At 40.6% G+C, this 25,212-nt stretch overlaps 1 protein-coding gene across 1 annotated transcript in view; it reads left to right on the forward strand.

The window, feature by feature from the left end:
* The window catches only part of LOC121322106 (bone morphogenetic protein receptor type-2-like), a 93,535-nt gene extending 68,323 nt beyond the window's left edge, over nucleotides 1-25,212 (forward strand). Inside the window, exons 4-13 of the mRNA XM_041261631.1 lie at nucleotides 12,226-12,327; nucleotides 12,901-12,992; nucleotides 13,373-13,603; nucleotides 14,538-14,652; nucleotides 19,136-19,296; nucleotides 19,897-20,044; nucleotides 20,305-20,441; nucleotides 21,567-21,739; nucleotides 22,111-23,420; nucleotides 24,483-25,212. Of these exons, the coding sequence (XP_041117565.1) occupies nucleotides 12,226-12,327; nucleotides 12,901-12,992; nucleotides 13,373-13,603; nucleotides 14,538-14,652; nucleotides 19,136-19,296; nucleotides 19,897-20,044; nucleotides 20,305-20,441; nucleotides 21,567-21,739; nucleotides 22,111-23,420; nucleotides 24,483-24,715 (2,702 nt within the window). The 3' untranslated portion in view covers nucleotides 24,716-25,212. The remainder of the gene's footprint in view (nucleotides 1-12,225; nucleotides 12,328-12,900; nucleotides 12,993-13,372; nucleotides 13,604-14,537; nucleotides 14,653-19,135; nucleotides 19,297-19,896; nucleotides 20,045-20,304; nucleotides 20,442-21,566; nucleotides 21,740-22,110; nucleotides 23,421-24,482) is intronic.

Consider the following 25,212-nt stretch of genomic DNA (forward strand, 5'->3'; position numbering starts at 1 on the left):
CTACATGCACAATCCAGCCCTGGGCTTCTGATTTTGTCATTTCATTTTTCAGTGCGTATTTTAAGCTATTTTCAAGTTTTATATAAATGCTTTTTTTTTTTTCAGGGCTTCTGCTTTTTACATACTGTATGAAATTATTGTTTTCGGTTACTTTCCAAAATGCTTGGCCATTTTTTTCTGTCACAATATATATATAATACCAGCGTATCTGTCACAATATATATATATATATATAACACCAATGTATCTAACACCAATATGTATATAGCACCAACTGTCCAACTTGTACAGTCCTTTTACCAGCCTTCAATGATCAGTGTAATAGTTTTTGGGATTCTATAAAATTTAAATTGTATTCTATGCTAATCTGATGCTATTTTAACTAATGATCCTCCTGTCATTACTGGGACTGTTTTAACTGACTTTGTGGAAATTATTCCTTTAGCTAGTTGCCAAAGTGAATTCCTCCAGCTGCACTTTAGATTCTGTGCCCACCATCCTTGTTTACCATCCTTGTGCCCATTTGTAATTAGTTTAATTAATTAATTAATCACTGAGGTCTGGTGTGGTCCCCTCACCTTGCAAACTGGCTGCTCTTAGTCTGTTAGTGAAAAAAAGAAATCTAGATTTTAGTGTTTTATGTAATTACAGATCAATCTCAAACTTACCTTTTCTGGCAAAAATTTTAGAGCAGGTGTTAGTGTCACAGCTTCAGTCCCACTTAGTGCTTAATCAGCTTTATAAACCTTTTCAGTCTGGTTTTAGACCTGCACATAGCACAGAAACTGCCTTAGTTAAGGTATTAAATGATTTGTTGATGGCCGCAGACTCCATCTGTTCTTGCTCTGTTGGACTTAAGTGCTGTCTTTGATACCATCAACCATGAAATTCTTTTACATTGTTTAAAGGACATATTTGTTTTTTCTGGTACTGTTCTTAAGTGGTTTACTTCCTACCTGTCCAATCGAAAACAGTTTGTCACCTTCGGTGGTTTTAACTCTGATTTCAGTTCTGTTACATCTGGTGTTCCCTGGGGTTCTGTTCAATATTTATGTGTTCACTCTTGGTCAAATAATCAGTCGTTATGGAATTGAATATCATTGCTATGCTGATCTATCTCCAGACTCAACCTGATGTTTCTTTGGACGTTTCTGTGCTTAATTGTTTGAATATAAAAACTTGAATGCAGAAAAAATTCAGTTAGTTAATTGAGGGATGTGAGATCAGTCCAACCCCTGAAGTGACAAACTTAGGTGTGAGGTTTGACTCAACACTGTCTCTTGAGGCTCGCATCAAGAATACCTGCAAAGCGTCCTTTTTACAGTTGCAAAACATTGCTCGTCTGAGATCGTCCTTATCATTGCCTGATGCAGAGAAGCGAATACATGCCTTCATCAGATCTAGATTGGACTGTTGTAATTCTTTGCTTTCTGGAGTTTCTAAAAAATCAATTCAAAGGCTGCAATATGTACAAAATAGTGCTGCATGGGTACTACCAAAAACAAGAAAGCACAACCATGTATCACCAATCTTAGCATCTCTTCAGTGGTTACTGGTTAAATACAGAGTTGATTACAAGATTTTGCTGCTTACTTTCAAGTCTTTTCATGGCCTGGATCCAGCTTACTTGAAGGCTATGCTTTGTCACTATGTGGCAAGGTGGTGAGTCCGAGCAGGTGAGTGCAGTGCAGAGCGGATTAATCACACAGACAATGATTCACAGGTACAAGGGTGTTTATTAATTATAATGTCCACAGCCTTATGGCAAAACCTGTAAATAATAATAATAATGATGGAAGTGGTACACGGCGTGTATCACTTCTGTTTTGTAAACTCCCACGGGTTTGACCCGCAACCAAAAGTCCAGTCTTTTCTCACCCAGACAAAACACAGACACCGTTCCTACAGTGCGTGAATTAAGTGCTCGTGGTGCAAAGACAGTTCCTTAGTGAAAAGTGAGTGGTGGTGTCTGGGTTTGATGCTGATAATCTTGAAACAGACAATACAAACAAACAGCGCTACAAGACAAACTAACAGAACACTCACGGTTTCTCACAAATAACGGGAATCCTTCTAGGTTGTTGCTAACCATGTACAAAGGAAAAGTTCACTTCACTACGCCCCCTTTTTATACCCTCGTCCATGACCCCTAGGTTAACGAGAGCATGCGCTCCTCCAATCCTCGGATGCCACGCCTTCTCCCGTCCAAGTCATTGAGCTTGGGTGCTGTAGCTCAGCCTCCTTCCTAAATGACCGATTTCCACCTACCCTAAGGAATAAATTGTCGTGCCATTTAATTAAGGGTACTCCATTCCTTTTACACAGTGCCCTCACAGGTTGGGAGGGAGTTCTAACACCAAGAGTCATTCAATCTCTGTCACAGTGCCCCAGTGCAATTTGCGATCTGCCAGTAGTGCCAAACTAATTGTGTTACGATGGGTGATTGGGCCTTTTGTTCTGTGGCCGCTTGCATCTGGAATGATTTGCCGGGACATTTGAAGGATTATGAGGCTATAGAGGCTTTTAAATCTGGTCTAAAAACTTATTTTTATCAATTGGCTTTTTTGTAGTTTGTTGTTGTTTTAATATGTGTTAATTATGTTTTTATTTTAACTAATGAAAGGTGCTATACAAAATAAATGTAGTATTATTATTGTTACTATAGTAACTAGACAGTACTTGCACATTTAAGTTGTACATTCTTTCCTTTGCTGTCTTCCTCAACGAAATCCTTATGGTCACAGGCACATTCTTTTGGGGTTTTTGTGTATCTAGTCTAGGCACTTTTTTACATTTCGCCACAATTTGCAATTTTGTTTTATTCTATCTGAAAGGGATCTATGTTCGGACAGAGGGAGTTGTGAACGGGAAGCCAGAAGATGCTAGTTTTGAGTGAAAGCTTAGCCGCAATCTCTGCATAGATATTGCTGTGCGATCCCAGGAATGCCCTGCAGTTGACAGTTTCTTATCAGTTCAGAATGCATGGTACTGTACCACAGGAATGTATCAAATAGGAATCATTTTTTCTTTGGAGTAAAAAGACCAGATAGCCCATAAGGAATGGCTGCCTTACGTGACTTACAAAGTAAAAAAAAAAAATACTAACACCTTTCAAGCGTGTGAACTGCAGCATGCAGCAGCAGTCTAACAGCAGTGTGACCTTAACGTGTCTGAGTGTTTCTATCAGGGAAAGTGGCCACAGTAAAGTTTCATCTTCACCTAGAGGATTTGGACAAGTCTGTAGCCTTCCCCATGCAGTTGCTATGCAAAGCATGGCAGCTGCTGTCTCGCAGATGTTGCCGTGTAAATGTATGCGTCTGAGGCGAACCGTGGAGGGGGGAGTGTGTAGCACACAGAAAAGCTGTTAGTGTGCATGGTTCTAGTCCCGCTACACAGGAGCTCTATTCAAGACTCCTGAAGGCATAAAAAGGCAGTCGGCAGCAACACATGTAGTGATACAGTGCCAGAGGATGGAATCAGAACTGGTATACCAAAGGGAGGCGAGAGATTAATCTTAAGAGACAAAAAGTGATTTGAGTTGTTTGCTGGGCTCTTTGCTTTTTGATGAGAATCATACTAGCCAAACCCATAAAGATCTATTTTTTTTCTTATGTTTTTTTATCCACAAGACGACACCTATTGAAAAAGTGTGTTTGGGAGCATTTCAGAACTGAAATTCTATATAATTATCCAGGCAGAGGATGGTAAAGTACAGTAGTCATATTCTTTAAATTCCAGTGTGACAAAATGGCAGATACAATTCATGCAAGTTTCAAAATGTTTTTACCAGTATCATATCTTTGTTGCTTTATAAGAAGGAACATAATGGCACCTAAACAAAGTGACATATTTCTGCTATCTAATTCTGCAGTTTTCCCACTGTTCTTGCCTCTGCACAATAGTGACACCTGCTGGGAGAAACGTTGCTACTGCAGCCACAGACTTGGAGGAATATGTCTGTCTGTCTGTATGCCAAGGCCCAAAGTTCAGCACTAAGTGATCTCTTCAATGTTTCAGTTTATCAGAATGAAAACATGTTCACTTCTGGGGGTTTCACTGACTTAACACCTAAATAGTCCTCATGTTTATGGATGTATTACTTAATTCATAAAGAGAATGCTGCAGTGATCAAAATCCTCTCCCGTCATTTCTTAATATATATTTTTTTAAACAAAACAAAATAGGGAGGAACAAAACGTTCTTATCACAGGTGTAGGTGCCCTGTGGGGAATGAAGGAGGTACAAAAAAAAATGATTGTCAATTGTGTTTTTATTTTGTTCTCGTACAGAGTAAGGCGAGGGTGTAGGTACAATGAAAGCGTCACAGAAAAATCCCTTCCACCATGTTCAATCTTCTTTTTAATGCTGACTGGTACATATTTCCATCCTTGGATGACAAAACAGCCCTGGCTTGCCTATGAATTATCTTTTTCTGCCCAGCATGCTCTACCTAACATGTCTCCCCACCGCAAAGTGCATTCCTGGCCTCACTACTAAAGCGAAGGATTACACAAAATAGTGAACGGGTGTTTCAGACGTTGACGTCGCAGCCCGTGAGGTATGTTACATCATCAAAGGCCCTGAGGCTGTCTCTGTTTCCCCTCGTAAACTTAAAAAAAAAAAATTGTATTTATTTTTTTTAAGAATACCCATCACTAGAAAAGCTGTTAAGTCATGTCGGTGGTCTGACTTTCAGTGCTGCCTTCTTCAAAGGTTGTGTTTGACAGTCTGGATCCACCCTCTCTGTCCCTGTTCACCAGTCACTCCCAGTTGGGAGACAGTGTGACTGGAGCTTTTAATATGTCTGGTTTTGGTTACAAGACAATTAAGCACTCTCGTCATAAGACTTGCATCGGGATTTACTAGCGAGCTGTCGAATGCAGTTCTGTGTGTTGTATTTTGTTTTTGGGTGTGAAAGCAGAGAGCAAGCTTAGACAAACAACGTGTTGTTTCCCAGAATATTTCAGTGGCTTGTCTGATTTAATAGACTTTAGTACACTGTACTGTGGCCTTATACGCAGTCGTATTTGATTTGTACGAGTTTAATCCTGTAAAGTAAAAATGATTTAAGGGTAATAATGATTTAAGGGTAGTCCTGTGGTTTATATTAGATTGTTGGGAGGCACAAACCAGCCCTTCTGAGGTATTTCTGCAGGCAACACAATTACAGTGTCATTTAGAATGCATTAAAGGGTTTATGCAGATCTCAGTTGACTTGAGGAGCCAATACGTTAGCATGCTGCAACAGCCAACACAAGTAAATGTAGGAGGCTGTGTGGTCCAACTGAAGAAAGACTAACGTAAATTACTGTAATTCACAAAAATAAAGCCAACAAAACACACTTCCTTTCATGGAATGATTTAAACAAGTCAACGTTGATAATACGTAGGCTATCCTGCTGCAGTCGCGGGTCTGTGCTAGTTTTGTTTGAGACGGGTTGTGTTCTCAGATTTCCGCAGTCCTGCACACAATCTCGGAGATGCGCTGTTGACGTCACTCAGCACCCACAGAAATCTGTACAGATTCGGCACAGCCCAGCGGAGCTTTGAAATGTTATTGCGGGAGGCTGGCTGCGGCTGTGAACCAAAGGGACGATGCAAAGATCACGAGTGACCTGCTAATCGTAATGCAAATAACCACTAAAACTACTGCTGCCACCTTGTAGCGGAGGCGAACAACATTTTGTCATTATACAATGAAGCCGTGAACAGCCCTGTCCACACTATATTAAATAAGTAAATAAATAATTAAAAAAAAAAAAAAAAAAAAAAAAAAAAAAAACAACGTACTAATTCCGTGATAAGTGATGTATAATTTTACAATAAATGTAATGTTTATCTATTACATTAAACTGACTGTTGATAATCCACACAAATACAGCACGCTGAAAATGTGTTCTGTGCTGCAAGGTTTGGAGAAGGCGTTTCTCTAAAAGCTGAGTGTGACGTCAGAAAGACAGCAGCCTAGAGCAGCCGGCGCAGCAAACTCTGGGTAACAGAACATAGCAATTGAAACGTGTGTTCTGTGTCGTTGACAGTTTCCTTCAAACCCATTATCAAAATACAGTATCAGTTAACAAAAAAAGATCTTCCTCAGACACTTTGCTAAGGCTGCAAGTACCATCGCTTTCAGAAGCGTGTTTGCAGTTGAAAAAATGCGTTAACCGGTGTATAACACAATTGCGGTTTAGAATAAAAGGAACGGTATTAATACCGTAATGTACCTAAACCGCGGTAAACCGAAAAACAGATATACCGACCCATCCCCACTCTGCAGCTGATGCATAGTTCACATACCCTAGTCTCTGTAAGTCGCCTTGGTGTCTACTAAATAAACAAATGATAATAATAATAAAAATAAATGTATTTAAGTGTGTGTGTTCTGACCAAGTATGTTTATATGACAGAAATGTAACATCAGATAGCAAACTGCAATGTATTCCTCATGTGTCCCACTGTGTAGGTTCATTTAGTATGCTGCTGTGTTCTGTAACAGAAATAAAGAAAATGTCTACTGAAAAACATTTTAAATGCAGAGAACCAGCAGTATATAATACCTATATTCTTCTGCTGCTGTTTTTCAGTGGATTCAATGTTAAAATCGCCTTCACAGTAATCCTGGAACTCAAACACTCGGCACAGGCTGGCTAGAATATTGGTAGCCAATGTCATTTTTATAATCCAATCTCTGCTTGACTTTTGGAGATGGTTGCAAAAATGTATCTGCCAATAACATGGTCTTATTTGCAGAGTTTGTTTGTTTTCCTGTCTGAAACTCTGCATAGCGATGCATTTCAGTTCTTTCTTGGTATAAAGTTGAGTCTTTTTCAGATAAAATGGTGCAGAAAACTTGTGATATGGTAGAAAACTTGTGCAGAAATTGTGATACAAGACTTAACAAAAGCATTGAAGTGCTTTGTGTGTCCCTGACTCATACAATTAAATATGTACGCCAAGGATCCCTGTGGTTGTGCCTGACAACATGCAATTACAATTGCAACCACTGCCTCATTTCAGGTGAACATCCTCAATACCTCAAAAGGGCATCATCTGACTGCACTGTCATAGTAACCTATTAAAACCATCTATATATAGCCTATATCGTAACGGTACACAGCTCTGATACTAGGTCAGGGATATCGTTATTATAATATAATAGAAAGCTGCAAGACCCGTTTAATTTTATATGCCAGAAGAGTTGACTTTTAAAAGTGTTCAATGAACATCCCTTGACTTAGCATTGACAGTACTGCTGCTACACTTACTGTTGCTGTGTACTGCGAAACTGCAAATTGTTCTGAATTTCTTCGTTAAAAACAGTCGCAGTTTATTTACTATCCTGTCGGTCATTGTTTTTTGGGAATTCTATCAACGTCCATTCACTCCCCACCTTGTGAACTTGCTGTATACAGAGAACGTCCATTTTGTTTGCTGAACGCCGTGCTGCGTTGGTGGCCTGATTGCAACACTTCAAGGAATGCTGGCATGCTCCTGAGTGAAAAATACATGTTGTCATTTAAATAAATAGTGCAAAATATTTGTAACCCTTTATTTGTGGTATTTGTTGATGCTGATGGTTATAGTATTGTGGTTTACAGTTTTGTTATCAAGTGTCTTTTTCCTGGGGGTATAAAGACTGAATACCCAATACATTTTTTCTCCTAGGTGAAATAATTTTTGGAAGAATTAAAGTTCATATATGGGGTGAATTGGGAGGAATATTTGTTTGGATTTGAAGCCCAGGTTTTCCACACACTAAGGTTTCTCACATCCTGATGGTAATCATAGTGAAACCTCTTGAATGTTCAGACTTGGCCTAAGCAGGTGACATTGTTTCAGAATACGATGACATGTTGTAGCAAAGCAGGACTAGGCATTGTCAAGCAGTAGCTGTAAGGAGGAGTCCCCCACTGCCTGTTCCAGCACAGGGCACATTAGCAGGCTATCCAAGTCCTGCATTGCTTCCTAAAAATAACTGCTTTCTATAACCATTAAAAATAAGATTCCTCAGGCATTTAGTAAAATGTCCTTTAATTGTAATAACGAACATGTTACACAATTTGTGAATTACCTCTTGGTTATTAAATAGTAGGTCAACTCGGCATCACTATCAGAAAAACAAGCAATTTCAATTTATATGCGCTGACGATGGTCTGTTTGGACTGAAACATGTTTGTGTAATCCACTCCACCTCAGTCTTTTTCAAATTAATCTACTTTTCCACTTTTTTCATTTTAAACTGTCGGCTAGTGCTACTGCGCTTGTCACTGGATTTTACAGACAAACAGATACTGCAGGAAGACGTCCTTGCGTTGTGTTTACGCAGCTGCAAGTGGGATCGAGTGGTTTTGTATTTCTTTTTTTCTGTGCACTGCATTGGGTTTTCTTTCATTTGTTTTTGTAAATTGGAAACAAGCCAGATGCGCTGTGTGAGACTTGCGCACAACAAGCTTAAACCAAACATCTGACCTCCACATCTGGGAACAGGGTCAGTGTTTTCATTAATTTTGGGCTAATTTTGTTTTTTTTTTCAATCCCATAAGTACAGGAGCATGTCAGTGAGATCTGTCTTTATAGCAAGAGCAACGCTAGTCATACTCATGGCACCTTTTGTTTTTAGTTGTGTTTTCCCAGTGTTTTGGTTTTGCCTTTTTGTTCCTGTTACACTTATTGCATGCCCTTCTGTACTCTACCATCGCTGGTAGCATCACATGGTCTTTTGTTTGCTTGTAAATAGTATATCCTGGCGCCAAGTCACCATTTCAATGGCAACTCCTTTTTCTCTTTCAATCTCTTGCAGCAGATTCCCACACCCCTATTACAGCAACCCATAACACACTGGGGTTCAGCTGCGTACTTAGCAATAGGGCGTGCAACATGTGACAGTATGATGGACAGTAAGGGTTCTTCGGACTTGTGTGTTATTCTGACAAAGGAAACTGAGCCTTCCTGAAAAAAGGAGAGCTTATAAATTCTTAAATATTCAAATAAATCAAACTAAACATTCCACAAGACACTTGCTTCAGTCGTGTGTAATGAAATGTAACTTAGGTTTCAAGTTCCCATGTCTGAATAATTTTAAAAGAACCGAATACTTAACATAAGGTTAATGTGACGTAAATTATTCATAGAAGAAAGCCTTGCGTCCGTCTCAGCAAATCCGCTCAACCACTTTTTTTAAAGAAAAAAAAAAACTCCACTCCCACTATTGTTTTTATCTTATCACACTCGCAAAACTATTTTATTCTCTGGCTGGGTAGCACGTTTTTTACATGTCAACACTGTTCTGCAGGAAACTCTTTTCATGTATCTTCTGTATGCCAGCAAGCCAGTCGCGACACACCCTTAATTCTCCCTGGCTTCTCCAGTTCCCTCGCCACAACGATGGGACTGTATGAGTCAGAGAGACTCAGACATACATTGCAGCTGGAGATGCAAAATGTTTTATTCTGGGTTATTAACTGTTTATGACCCTATGCTTAGTATATTGTCTTTTTTATATCAAGGACTGCACCAAAAGTAAAATGAAACAGTTCATTTTATAAAACAAGTAACAAACAAACAATTCAGAAACTTAATTTAATGTCTGAAAAGTATGTTTTACTAGCTATGTTTCGTTAACAGTTTGCAAGCTGTGTTGGTGAATTAAAGGTCTTGAAAAAGCTGGACCTCACTGTTTTTTAATGGTTTTATCCTTAGTCAATACCAATACGAATAAAAACAGGTTAAATTCAAGCTAAGAATCCAAGGTTTTGTAAAATATTTTTCAGTGTGTTAAAAATGGAAGAAATTCAGAAGATTTAGTTTTTGACTAGAGAGGTTCCTATAAAAATGTGTTTTTCTTTAGGGTGGCACACTGCTGTGGATTTGACTTCATTTGTTTTAGTTTTGGAGAGCTCACTCTAACAGTGCCAGCCATTTTAAAGACCTGAAAGTTGGACAGCTCTGTCGTGGCATACTGCCACAACTAGTACACAGTACGGGTCTTTATATAACCAGTTTGGATCAGTTATTTAAAAAGTTAGTATGAAAAATGCTGGCCAGCAAAAGGGGGCAGTATTTGATGGATTACAGTGTAAAGCTGTTTTAAATTAGAATCTGCTTTTAACCTTTTTTAATAAACAATATGTTATTTAAAATGTCTTTAATGATGTGGTACCCTCTAAAATGACATCCTGTTGTCAGTCAGGAGTCTGTTTCTGGTTTGCTTGTTGTGTGTTATTTTGTTGTCTTAAACCCTGAGCTTTGAGATCCACTGTTTAATTACAGTATGCCTTCTGCCCGTTTCCCACTGGTTAAGCTCACTCTCTCAACCAGCAGTTACTGCACTCTTCTAAGTGATGGGTAGTCTTCAAGTTGGCGGAGCCCATGCAAAAATAAGCTGCATTCCGCTGTGTTGATTTTCAGTAACACTGCCTTTATTACGAACGCCACTTTGATGTGTACAAGTTTTAACCGAGTTCTTATGCGGGTGTCCTGTTGTAGAGTTGATTTTTTTTTTTTTTTAGTTAAGAGTTGGATTTGGCTGCACAACACAGCAGCTTGAGACAAGGAGAAATAAGCAGCTTGTGTTTATAATAGTCTGTGCTCAAGATTAGGCTTCTGGTGTAATTATGGAAGTGTTTGAAAGAAAATGAAAGATCAGAAAAACCACATCAGGGGTGGCTCAATTCTTGACGTACATTTTTAAAGCCTTTTATGTCTGTACTGAAATTGCACAGTCAGTAGTTTTTTTTTTGTTTGTTTTTGTATAAAGGCTTTTTCTCTGTTTATTCTACTCACAGAAAAGCTGTGATTTTCTACACAGTTGAAAATTAGCTGAATCCTACACCAAGCTTCACCCCTGTACTTTGTCTTTTTTTTTAACTAGCCTGACTTGCTCTGTTCATGCATCAGATCTGATGAACCATTGTTAACTTAATGATGCCCTGAGGGGATAAAACTAACAAACTACAAAGCGTCTGCACAGGGCGATTACCAGTAGAAAAAACAAAGATGCAACATTAACATCGCCCACCCACTAAACCAGTGAACAACACTACATTGTTTGTTTGTTTGTTTCTCACTCATTTGGTGTCTCGATCCTTAAAGAAAGGAAATTGAAATGCATGTTAATGGAGTTTTCCTAAATCTCATGCCTGATTTCTTCAAATCTGTTCTGGCACCATGTATTATGGCTTAATTATAAAAATACAGTATACTGACTGGCCAAAATGTTATAGAATGTAAGATGTAAAAATAGAATTGGCCCTGTTCTGCAGTGTGCATCATGTGATCCCCTAGACCGTTATAAGCTGTGTGTGTTGGCTGCATTGCACAAAATGTCCATCAAGACTCCCGGAAGATCCTGAAATTGCAATGTTTGCAGGAAATTTACGGTCGCAAGCGAGTCATGATGGATCAAGCCCTCCGACATGTGCAGTGTATTGTGAGAAGCAACAGACAGCAAGCTACAGAGGCCCAAATCACAGAAAACAACACTGGATAAGACACACTTGTTTGCAAGCGCTACACACTGGGGGCTTTGGTATGAGGTCACTGTAATTATGTAGCCAGTCATACATGTAAGGAATATACTGTATTTCTATCAGTCATATTCACAAAGCTCTAACTCTAATAAAAAAAAAAAGCTGTTTGTTTTTATTAATTAAATGTCTGGCTTGCATGAAACTTTTCTAGGCCCTTGTTAATGAAACCAGAACAGTCTAGAACACTATCGAACAAAGTAAAAACAGTTGAAGAAAACTTTAAGTAGTGAGTTTTTATTTTATAAAACAAATATATTTTTAACTTAGGAATTAATCTTGCTATTTATAAAAGGCAGGTTTGAGCATGTGTTTACATGCCCTTAATATTCTGGATACTCCTGTATTTTGAATGTTTTGGAATCAGACATCCAAATCATAAAAAAACAGCAACAACAAACCAACATTCTCTGTTTACTTCTGTAATGCACCACAGCTGTGTGTGCACTCATTGACTGAAACTGGCCTGCAACAAGGATGTGCAGCTTTTATATATTAGAGTACTGATTTATTTCATATTCATTTTGCCATCCATCTGCATATACCCTAATCCAGGTGTTTTCAATGGCACCGTTGAATAACAAATCATTTCAGAATCACCCATACTTCCTAAATCATTTAAATTCTGTGTGAATTCCTTGATTTCTGTTTTCTTATTTTTTTACAGATGATCTAATTGCATTCGTTTCTTTATTTATAGATCCAAACAGTCGTGAGGAGACCATCGTTATTGCACTGGCCTCTGTTTCGGTCGTGGCTGTCCTGATCGTAGCACTTTTCTTTGGGTACAGGATGCTAACCGGTGAGAGAACAGTTATTTAATACCACACTTTCTTGCTGTTTGTGAAGACCTGTCATAGTCCTTTTCACCAAGTCATACCCTGTGTCCATGAGTCGGGCCAAGTGTTCATTTCAGTAATGAAATGGCATGAATCCGAACAGTGTGAGCAGTGGGACGGACAGGTTTGGAAATTTATAAAAATGCTTTCCAAATAGAAGTGATTAGGAAATGTAAAACAGAACTGGACTTTTAATGCCTGTGGAAACCAGGCGTAATGTATTTACTATAAATGTTGTTTTTTGGCCTATCAGCAGAACGTCCTCCCTCCCCCACAAGTCATTGAGATAAGAGCAGGATTCCTTCACATTGGCTCAGTACAGCATTACATTCATTGGGCAGCTGTTGCCTGTTGACAAGACAGTATGAATGTACAACTGAATGTAAAAACCTCACTGAACTGCTGTTGTAACTGTGCTTCCAGAACCTTCCATATATACAGCAGACCAGAACCTATTAATATAAAACCAACCAAAAGACTTCATGCTATTCGTTCCTGAATTCCCTGCTAACACTTGCCCCCTGTTTTGCCCACAGGAGACCGTAAAGCAGGCCTTCACAACATGAACATGATGGAAGCAGCTTCCTCTGAGCCCTCCCTCGACCTGGACAGCCTCAAACTGCTTGAGGTAAGAACTGCCGGGGTACCTCTGTGGAGGCCTCAGTGTCTGGACAAAGGAGAAGGTGTCAAGCCATGCAAGTGGTGACGTACTTTTAGAATAACTACTGTAGAAAAATGGAGAAAAGTGTTAGAAGATTTCAAGGGACATTGGGATTTTTGCATTCAGCTATTAAACTAGATGAGCCATTGCTGTGACAGTGGGCTTTTAAAGAGGCTATACTTTCTACCAAAGACGATCTATTGTACTTGCAGTCCTGGTGAGCCAAATGACCTTAATAGGATACAGTTTGTAGCCCAATGATCCATGTCTGGCTGGCGGTTCTTTTAAGTTTCTTAATCTTGTGATTCCCGTGCCCCTTTGTGAATGTTGCTCTCTCGTGCTCCCAGCTGATCGGGCGCGGACGGTACGGCGCGGTATATAAAGGATCCCTGGATGAGCGGCCCGTAGGCGTGAAGGTGTTCAACTACACCAACAGGCAAAACTTCATCAACGAGAGGAACATATACCGGCTGCCACTCATGGAGCACGACAACATCGCCAGGTTCATCGTGGGGGACGAGAGGCTCACTGCTGAAGGCCGCATGGAGTACCTGCTGGTCATGGAGTACTATCCTCACGTGAGCACTGTCTACTTGCAGTCTTTTACAGGCAGAGCAAAGACCCCCGTAGCCATGAACTAGCCACCCTGACCGCATTACAAAACACTGGGAAAACCCCTTGTACGTTAAATATGTGAAAAATAATATTCTGAATTTATTTTAAACATTGCCAGGATGTTTTCCGGACTAGCTATTAGCACAGTGAAGTTAAAATACGTGAAGTCACTTATCACGATTTATGTAGTGTTTACGTAAGAGAAAATATTTTAATCAATGGGTGCCAGAGCTTCTGACAATGCAGGTTAAATTGACTCCATGCTAGGTCTTTATTAATAACAACCAGCTGCCTCAAAAGGTCACATAAGCTCCTCCTCAGTTTAGAGGAGGTAGTTCATTTTGTTCAACCTGTCATTGGTAAATTGCTGTGGCTGTCAATTGTCGAGCCTTAGTCACGGCTCTCCTGTGCGCACTCCTGTAACAATATTGACCCAGGCAGTGGCTGCGATGCTAAACACTCCATACTTCATCACACTACACAGTAATTCCCCAGTATTTATCAATGAAAATATCCACAAACAGAACAGGCTTTGTTTGAAAATTTTGGAAATAACAACAGGAAGGAAGTGATACAATTATTTAGAGTGATGGACTGACGTACAATTTAACTGAGTCACTACAGGGTTCCCCCTTTTATCCTGGATAACGCTTTTGTTTTGAAGTTGATTTCTTGTCTTCAGTAGAGTTCTGTTGTGTCACTGGTACAAAACAAACCAATCTTTTATGAGTCATATCTCTGATACACCTGTGTGAACCTGATGTGCCTCCAAGGTCAATTTTGTTAAAAAATGTACAGGTTCATAATTTTAGAGATAACGATGATTGTTTCTCCCTCAAATGACTTCCAGTTGTCCCAGATACAGTCATAACCATTGGAAATGGTGTGTTTGTTCAGGGTTCTCTGTGTCGGTACCTGAGTCTGCATACCAGTGACTGGGTGAGCTCCTGCAGACTGACTCACTCAGTGACCCGCGGCCTGGCGTACCTTCACACCGAGCTGCTGAGAGGAGGTAAGCTGTTCCGTTGACGATGTGCTGAGGGCTGCTTTAATGATTTGAACAGCAGGGGATATATATGCTGCTGTCCACAGTTTAATCATGCTGGGGTGTTCCACTATAGTGATTTGTCAAAATGCTTCATAAAATCACTACACAGACAATATAAATATACCAGGTCAGGACAGGTTTTTAAAATGTAGGGCAGCGGTATTAAGATCATGTTCAAGAACATTGTTTTACTACAAAAAAAAACTTTTTTTTTTTTAAATCTGTTTTTGTTAGGGGTTACAAATAGTTAGAAAGATCCAAAAGTAGTACAAAAGTAGAAAATCTGTTTGTCCATCCAGCATTGCATTGTTCAGGCTGGCTTCCTTGTGAGTCAGTTTTGACTTTTGTTATTAAAAATCATTAACAGCCGCCCAGCACAAAGACATCTAAATAACTCCCAAAAGCTATGCAGAGGCATTATGGCTTTTTTTTTTTTTTTTTTTTTGGTCTGCACTCTCAAACTTTAATACCTCTAAGTATGGAGGAGACAGCAAGGCAAACAGGCAGATCACCAATCTGTGCTTAGAGATTCCCTGCACAGGCTGGTGTTCCAGTCCAGTTGCCAGACATTAGGTCTACATGCATGAGAACCAGACCGAATCACATGAATCAAACGTCTTGCTTCGGATGATATGATGTCATCATTTTGGCTCGACATCAGCACCCCTGAGCCAGCGGCCTTTAAGATCATTCAGCAGTTTTCTTCTCTGTTTGGCAATCAGCGCAGTTCTGCAGTACGACAAATGATCTCTTTGTGGAGGACAGAAAGTCAGAAACAAAACACAGCATCAATCTGCTTTTTGCTTTGCTGAAGCTCTGCTTGCAGTAAAGAGCATCAGCATGCTTGTCAAGTTTCCACTGTCTCCTAGAACAGCCATTCTGTTTTGTATTTTGTTTTCAAACTGGAACTAGATATGTTTTTCCAGTGCACTCCAGAGACGACCTCTTAAGATTTAAAAGCGTAGACACTTGCCTTTCTTACTGTAGATGTTTTAAATTAAATATGATCCACAATAGTATTATATTTTTCTTACAACACATTTAATTTGAATCTTTGTAATCAAAAGTATTATGTTTTGCATTATAAGTTCAACGTTAAATAGGTCTATGCCAATTAACAACATTATCAATTGAATAATACATTAAAGGGGCAGGGGTTGGGGGGGGTGGTTATTGCTTTGTGGTACTATTAAGTTTAAACTTCTGGGATTCCTCAGGGTTTTTCTCACAGTTTAATTTCAACAAAACTGCATTTAAAGCTACAGTGTCCTCATGTTTCATTTTTTGATACTAGACTGAATATGGCCTCTGGGTGACATAAGAAAGTTAACAAACGAGAGGAGGTTATTCAGCCCATCTTGCTTGTTTGGTTGTTAGTAGCTTATTGATCCCAGAATCTCATTAAGCAGCTTCTTGAAGGATCCCAGGGTGTCAGCTTCAACGGTATTACTGGGAAGTTGGTTCCAGACTCCCACAATTCTCTGTGTAAAAAAGTGCCTCCTATTTTCTGTTCTGAATGCCCCTTTGTCTAATCTCCATTTGTGACCCCTGGTCCTTGTTTCTTTTTTCAGGTTAAAGTCCCTTGGGTCAACATTGTCAGTACATTCTAGAATTTTGAATGCATGAATCAGATCGCCACGTAGTCGTCTTTGTTCAAGACTGAATAGATTAAATTATTTTAGCCTGTTTGCATATGACATGCCTTTTAAACCCAAAATAATTCTGGTTGCTCTTCTTTGCACTCTTTCTAGAGCAGTAGTGACCAGAACTGAACACAATATTCTAGATGAGGTCTTGCTAATGCATTATAAAGTTTTAACATTACTTCCCTTGATTTAAATTTTTCACTATATATCCGAGCATCTTGTTGGCCTTTTTTTATAGCTTCCCCACATTGTCTAGATGAAGACAACATAAACTCCTAAATCTTTTTCTTAGATTCCTTTTTCATTTTCAGTATCTCCCATATGGTATTTGTAATGGGCATTTTATTGCCTGCGTGCAGTACCTTACACTTTTCTATATTAAATATCATTTGCCATGTGTCTACCCAGTTCTGAATGCTGTCACGATAATTTTGAATGACCTTTGCTGCTGTAATGGTGTTTGTCAATCCTCCTATTTTAGTGTCATCTGCAAATTTAACAAGTTTGCTTACTATACCAGATTTTTGGTCTGTCTCTTTCAATGTTGCTTGTACCAATGTGGACGACTACTACCGGGTCGACTCCTGTTCATTCTAGGAGCCTGTCCACGTTCTCAATAATGTGCTTGACAAAGGCTCCTGGAGGGCTGCACGCTGTTGTTGTAAAGGGATCCAGACTGCACACTCAATATGGAGTCCCAACAGTCATGACCGCCCTTCTTTTTGCTGCCTGGTGATGGTTCAACAGAAACCAGATCTTGTGGGGGTTTCCAGTTTGTTTACGTTCCCAAAAGGCAGTGTCAGCCGCTGGCAGCCACACACTTCCTGCTTCCTTGCTGGTAGCATTCTTGCCACCAAACAGGCATGCTCCACTTCTAACTGCATCAGCTCAAATGACATCTACAAAATCTGCTGCAGCTCAGGAAGGCATGAAAACATTTTATTAAAAAAGGGGGAATTATTTCAGCAGGGGCTTGTATATAAAAACACATCATTAAAATATAAATATATATATATATATATATACATATATATATTTAAATCTCTTCAGTACAAATATGCAATGAATTGTGCTACATGTGCATAACTGATGTTTTGTGTAAAGTTTTCAGTGGTGTTACAAACTGCTGAGACCCTGCCTTGAAGTTCATTGAACTGCAGCTGCAGTATCTGCACAGTTGAGCATGGCAGAAGTGCAAGGCATTCCACTGTGACGAGTGGAAGTGATTTTATGCCAACAGAACAAATGGGCTGCAGTCATCTAGGCCAAGATTGGCTTGTTTAGTTTTTTTAAACAGGTTAATTAGTTATTTGTTTTCAATCCATGAACAATCTGTAGTATTTCCCTGTTGCAAGGCAGAAGTGGTCTGACTGACTTTGATAGATAACTGCAGATTCTCAGTTGGCTGATCTGTTTATTGATGCTTCATTCTCATCATTGGACTCAGTTTAAACTGCAACACAAGTGGCTGGATACTGTTCTGCACCAGGAAGCAGCAGCAGCAAGTTTTGGTCCAAATTGAAGTATAAAATACAAGCAAAGAATGAAATGACCACATGAGAAAAGGCAGTGAAAATACGGTAAATCTGTGGTTAGCACGCCTTTAAATAATATATTTGTACCCTTTTGGTTGGATGTATGAAGCAGTGGTGGCACATCCAAGAAAGAGCATGGAAATCAAATCCGTAATTCCTACACTGTATTTAAAAAAAACGCAGTCCTGTCCCGCCTTCAAACACAAGAAGGTACGTGACCAGTCTCATTCACAGCACTGGCACCCTCTGATGGAGACAAAGGGATAAACACTTATATCTGAGAATAAAATGCCTTCAGGTTGTTTAGGAGAACAGCTTGTTTTGTAATGCTGTTGAATACTGTTATTGAGACTAATGTGTCCTTTTTAAAGTTAACTATCTGTGTCTTGATTTTGGGGTATTTTCCTATCATTTATCACTGTATGAGACCTTCCATAGCCTGAAGAAAAGAACACAAGAAAGCTCTTGTTTATTGAACGAACACAAAAGATGTGTGCCCTGGCTTGTAAGATTCAGGAACAGAGCTATTTTAAATTTGAATTGCTAAACATTCAGATGATCTCCTTTTCAAAACTGCAAGTGGTCTTGGGAAAACGTCTCCACTCAAAACCACAAAATGCTAGACCCAGGAAATAACCTCCTATAGTATAACGTTTGTATGACTTATTTCCATAGAAGACACTGTAACTATGTAGTTAATGCTGGAAAAGTTACGGTAAACTGGTTTATTTAATGTCCTGGCTATTTGGCAGATTTTTTTCATTCTGACCTCTCATTTTCTTGATGAATTGTATTTTTTATTTTACCTCATATCTTTCCTTTTCTCGAAGGGTTTTCACCACTTCCTCTTACACCAGTAGAACGTATTCATTTTTAAGTCCTAGATACCCCTTCTATTAATTTTGAAACAAGGTGTAATTCCTTGGAATAGCAATAAGAAAAAAAGCTGCCAGGAACCATCTTTAAAGACGGCTTTCCTAACTCAGACGAAAAGGCAATTAAGGGTGGAATTGTAAGGAGGAAATGACATGTTTATATGTCTATCAGGGCCTAAATCTGGTTACCCTATGTTGCCATGGTTTTCAAAAAGCCAAAGGTATTCTAACAAAGCTGTGACTGTGGGTGACATCACCGTCAGACCTTCTGGTTCCAGGAATAAACACTGTGGTCTTAGGATTGTAAAAGGTGAGGCGTTTCAGAAAAGTGTCATTTGAACTCTCTGGGAAGTTTTTCATTCTTGATTTTCCTCTCGTCTGCCCCCAACAGATTACTACAAGCCTGCAGTATCACACCGGGACATGAACAGCCGCAACGTGCTGGTAAAGAACGATGGCACGTGTGTGATCAGCGACTTCGGCCTCTCTATGAAACTGACAGGAAACAGACTGGTCCGGCCGGGAGAGGAGGACAACGCAGCCATCAGTGAGGTGAGCTGCTGGGAGCTCAGGGAGTTCATGAGCGGACAGGATTTATTTTTTTTACTGATTTATTATTTATTTGAAAGATGTTTAATTGGCACAGTTATTCAGCTAGACCAAGACTTTTTCCACAGCACATGGTTTATACAGAATCACTAGTGGTTAAGCATCAGGGATATAGTGGAGGATTATATGCCGCTCTTTAGAGTTTTACATGCATTTGGAGAAGCCCATCTCCAGCCGTGATGAAATGGCATTATTTGGCACTAGTAATGCAGTGTCAGAATAGTATTTTTAATAGTATGTTAAATAGGCCTTGGTGGGCTGTCATGGTGTCACACCAGGCTGAACTGAATGCTACCAAGTAGCTGACTGAGAAGCCTGCAAAACATTTGTCATGCTTTCATTCACCGTGAAGTGCTCACTGTTCGCAGTTGCTTTGCTTCTGTCCCTGTGATGCAAGGTGGCAACCATTACCTTCTTATTCCACTGCTAGGTTGCTGTTGCTACCTGCCCAGTTTAATTGCTCTGTGATTCTGTGTTATTTTCTTACATATTATGTACCGCCCTATTCAGAGCCTCACTAACTCTTTTTTGCTTTCCCTCCAGGTGGGAACTATACGATACATGGCCCCCGAGGTTCTGGAGGGAGCTGTGAACCTGCGGGACTGCGAATCTGCCCTCAAGCAGGTGGACATGTATGCACTGGGGCTCATCTACTGGGAGATATTCATGAGGTGTACAGACCTCTTTCCAGGTGAGAAGCAACGGTATGATCTTGGATGCATGTCCATAATAAAAGTATTAGTGTAACCCATAGTAAGTGTTAAACCAAATGGTCTACTAAGGTACTGTCTTGGGAACTGAAGATCTAGTACTACAGTGATCAAGCACCAGCTGTCTTACAATAAGTTATTCAATGTATTATAAATGCAAACCTACTGTAATGTTGCTTTGCCTTCACAAATGTTGGCTGTTGGTCAGCACCTTCTAATCACCTTTTGAACCTCTTCCCAGGAGAGACTGTGCCGGAGTATCAAATGGCATTCCTGGTGGAAGCTGGGAATCACCCCACCTTCGAGGACATGCAAGTGCTAGTTTCCAGAGAAAAGCAGCGGCCCAAGTTCCCTGAAGCCTGGAAGGAGAACAGCCTGGTAAGGAGAATGGTTCCTTCTTTTTCTCAGGAACGTACAGTTCAGCTCTACAAAGGCAAGACTTGCAGCTTACTTTGCATATCAATAGTAAAAAGGTATTTTCCCAACACACCAGAACATTACTGTCACTCTCTTTACAATGCATTTTTCCACCAGGTTTTTAGATGGGTGGAATTGACAAAAGCAATTGAGTTTGAAGCAAAACCATTTTTTTTAGCTTAACAACTAAAAATATATTTCCATTCCAGACCTTGGATTAGATCAAATGGCATTGTGAACAATCTTCAATGAAAATGTATGCAATTCTTTTGAGAAGTGGCTTGAAATGCCACAACTAAAAACAAAGCTGAACCAGTCTGCCGTGGAACGCTACTGGCATGTGAAGCCTTGCATTCAGCCTTGGTCAGTCCTCCTGCAATGCTGGGGCTGACACTGGAGTTGGCAAACAAAGTAAACAGTCATCAAAATTCACGCTCTAATCGCATACCAAATTATTTATTTCCAGTTTTTGTAATATTTCATTTTTTGTTTTTTCATTTGAGTGGAAAATGTATTAAACAAATGCACAGGGGAATACGCTTATTAAATGTAGCCTTATGTTATCCGTGTGGGACAGACTTATAGTTGAGGATCTAGTTTGAATATTTTCAGTGTTTTCTAACCAAGAAAACTGCAGCAGCAGAATAACCTGGATTATGGAGCCCTATTTATTATGATTCAATTAAGTCGAATCGGCCATGTGCTAATTCCATGATGTGCTAATTCATTTGTGTCTAATGTGCTCCACATTTGCTTCATTAGTTGCTGGGATATTTTGCCAGTTGATGAATGGACTGTATAGGGTGTTCATGCTAGTGTGTCCTTTAAAGGTACAACCCTGGATAACCAATTACAAAAATAACAGAATCGGGCATAGAAATAAGTCTTAGTATATACAGTAAGTTAATTTACCGGTGTGCTGTTTTGAGTTATCCTTCCTATACTACTAGTGCGCTCTACAGTCCGGTATGTGGCTCTTTAGTCTTGAATGACATCGACTTAAAAAATATAGTAATAATTTTTTTAATATCTAGTCTTGTGAACAGCAGTACAGTATGAAGAGGTGGGCTCTTTTTTTCGGGGCAGGCTGTTCGCTCTCTGAAGGAGACGATGGAGGACTGCTGGGACCAGGACGCAGAGGCGCGGCTCACTGCACAGTGCGCTGAGGAGAGGGTGGCAGAACTCATGATGATCTGGGACAGAAATAAGTCTGTCAGCCCCACCGTCAATCCAATGTCCACTGCCTTGCAGAACGAAAGGTACAGAGCACCAGCTTTCTGTATGTGTAGGATAGGGAGCTTGCATAGAGAAAACATATAGGAAACTTGATAGTAACCTCCTGCACGTCAGGGAGATAGTGGAGGTGCTAGTACATACCTGCATTTTTACATATTGTGGATGTGTGAAATGTTGTGTTTATAGCATGCTGGGGCTTTTATGTTACTAATATACTGGTTATGAGTTAATATTTATAGTTATTTATTTATTAACAACATTAATACTAATCTGTTTAGCTGTGACCGGCTCAATAAAGACATCTCAATAGCTCAAGCTGCTAACCAGGTATGAACACGATCACTTAGCAAAAAGAGCAGAAAAGTGGCTTAACTTATCGGTTGTCCTTTCCCAGGAATCTCTCACACAGCAGACGAGTGCCAAAGATTGGCCCATACCCCGATTACTCCTCATCCTCCTACATCGAGGACTCCCTGCACCACACCGAAGGCATCGTCAAGAACCTCTCCAGTGAGAACTCAACCTCCTCCACCACTGCCGCCGGCACAGGGCCCGAGAAGAACCGCAACTCCATCAACTACGAGCGGCAGCAGGCCCAGGCGCGGCTCCCCAGCCCCGAGACCAGCAGCACCAGTGTGTCCACCACCACCACCACCACCACAGGACTGACCCCCAGCACCGTCATGACCACCATCTCGGAGACAACCTTCCCCGATGACGGCCTCCTGCAGCACGGGGCGCCCTTACTGGTCTGCCTGCAGCTGACAGAGGAAGACCTGGAGACCACCAAGCTGGACCCCAAGGAGGTGGACAAGAACCTGAAGGAGAGCTCAGACGAGAACTTGATGGAGCATTCCATGAAGCAGTTCAGTGTCCCCGACCCGCTCAGCAGCAGCAGTTCTAGCCTGCTGTACCCTCTGATGAAGCTGGCTGCGGAGGTCACTGGCCAGCAGGATTTTGGCCAAGTGGGCAGCTTGGCTGCCAGCAATGCGGGTCTGATCGCAGACATGCCATCCGCGCCCATATACCCCCTCCCCAAGCAGCAGAACCTGCCCAAGCGGCCCACCAGCCTGCCACTCAACACCAAAAATGTCACCAAGGAGCCTCGCCTGAAGTTCGGCAGTAAGCACAAGTCCAACCTGAAGCAGGTGGAGACCGGGGTGGCCAAACTGAACACAGTCAATGCAGCTGAGCCTCACGTGGTGACAGTTACCAACAACGGGCAAAGCCGGGGGCAGATGCCAAACGTGCCATCTTCCTCTTCCTCCTCCACTGCCGCCATGCAGACCCAGTACGCCAACGGGTCAGTGCCCACCAGCCAGCTGGCCAACGGCTCTGCCCATCACGTCCAAGAGGCGCTGCAGTCTCAGTTCAGCGTGGAAGACAGCCGGCTGAACATCAACTCCAGCCCGGACGAGCACGAGCCCCTGCTGAGGCGGGAGCAGCAGGCTGGCAGGGATAACGGCCTCATGGAGAGGCTCGTGGACAGGAGGGACCACCGGTTGCTGGACGCCGGCCGGACAAACTCCAATAACAACAACAGCAACCCATGTCCAGCTGTGGAGCGGGCGAGCTTGACGCCAGCCAGCACAGACAATACTGTGGCAGAAACAAATCTACGGCAGCCCCGGGGGAGGAGAGTCGAGAGGCCGAACTCACTGGATCTGTCAGCCAACAACAGTCTGGATAGCTGCGGCATGCAGGGTGAGTTACTGACTACTGAGGGAATGACCCTTGACCTTTTCATGCTTTTTGGGTGGAAGCCTAGTTGGTGTCCCACTTGCCTGTGTATCCATCACTTGTGTCAGCAGTAGAAACATTCATAATTAGGCATCTGAGCTGTATGTTGATACAACACAAAGTACACTACCTGGTAACTTGTCAAAAAATGTTTTATGTTTACAGTGCAGGATCCCATTTTAATACAGTTCTCTCTGAAAAGCAATCCACAGTGTGATGGCTGTAAACAATAATACAGGATATACCACTAAAGCTTCTTGTCTACAGTTAACATCAACAAAATGACAGGTTAACCTATACATCAGTAGTTCAGGAGGAAGGAAATTCCAAGACTGTGACGTTGGTCATCCAGTGCACATTATTCCAAGATTAGATTAAAAGGTCTGACAAAGTACTGTAACTTCCCTTGAAGTAAATGAATCAGTCTTTGTGAACAAAAGAAGAACTCATTTAAAGAAAAAAAAGATACACAGTAAAGCCATAAATATTTGCAAGTCTTTTTATTATGTGTTTTTCACGTATGAAAAAAACACTGCAAACATTTTTGGCACGGATATCAAATTCCACTAACAATACATACTTTGTATATTGCAACAGGTCTCCATTATTTCTGGAGCAAAATAGGTTTTGTGGGTGTGATTTCCCCAAATATTTATGGCTTTACAGTTTGTAGCAAAGTGACGTTGTTTGTTCAAGTGAATCGAGCCCAATAGCAACGCCTGCTGGGGGGAAATGAAACTGCAGGAGTTGAGGCTTCGCTTCACTTCACCAGCATGATCAGGGTTTAGAGCCATGCACTGCCTTGAGACAATCTGCAGGGTTGTTTAAAAGTAAAGGATTGCATCATCCTGTCCAGGACTATGGAAGTAGTGTGTTTTCTCATAGTCAGATACAAACTATTTATAAGTTTCTAGTTAAAGCTTTGTGGATATATATCCACTCAATTTAAAGGTTCCCATTAATTTCATAATTGGGTTCATTGTTCACCTGTAAATTTATTTATTTTTTTGCTTTGTTTTTCTTTAGGTGAAACACCACGGGATAACAAGCCAGGCTCTGGGGAGAAGATCAAGAAGCGAGTGAAGACCCCATATTCCCTGAAGAGGTGGCGCCCCTCCACATGGGTCATCTCCACAGACCCGGTCGACAGCGAAGTGAACAACAACGGCCAACAGGGTGCAGGCACTGCTGTCTACTTAGTGGGCGGAGGCACTGCCACGGCAACCGTTCCCACAGATAACAGAATGACCTGCCTGTGAACAGTTTACCTTTTTATTTCACTTCAAGTGACTTGATATGAAAAAGAAAACAAAAAGTAACAAAAAAATAAATTAGAAGCAGCTTAACTTCCCACCTCTCCTTCAAAGACTCGCTTTAAATAGAATTCAGCTATGCAGCAAGTTTGACGTAAAATGCTTCCATTTTTTATGTTTTTGTTTGAATGCTGACTTTTTTTTTTTTGCACTTTTTAAAATATTTTTTATGACATCGTTAAGTCTCTTGTGAAGAAGGATAAAAAGAAAAAAATGACAATGCATTCATTTACAATCAACATAGACCACGTTTTATATACAGTGAAACTCTGATACAACGTACTGCCTTGGGACTGTAAAAACAGTATGTTATAACCGAGGTATGTAATAACCAGATACGTGCACATACCCGCCAAATCAGCACACAAATCAAAACCTAGTACAGTATTAATTAATTAATGTACATATACAATGTATGTAGTATAAAGGTTTATTACAGAAGA

This window comes from Polyodon spathula, chromosome 10, assembly GCF_017654505.1.
Source record: "Polyodon spathula isolate WHYD16114869_AA chromosome 10, ASM1765450v1, whole genome shotgun sequence".
Classification (NCBI taxonomy): Eukaryota; Metazoa; Chordata; class Actinopteri; order Acipenseriformes; family Polyodontidae; genus Polyodon; species Polyodon spathula.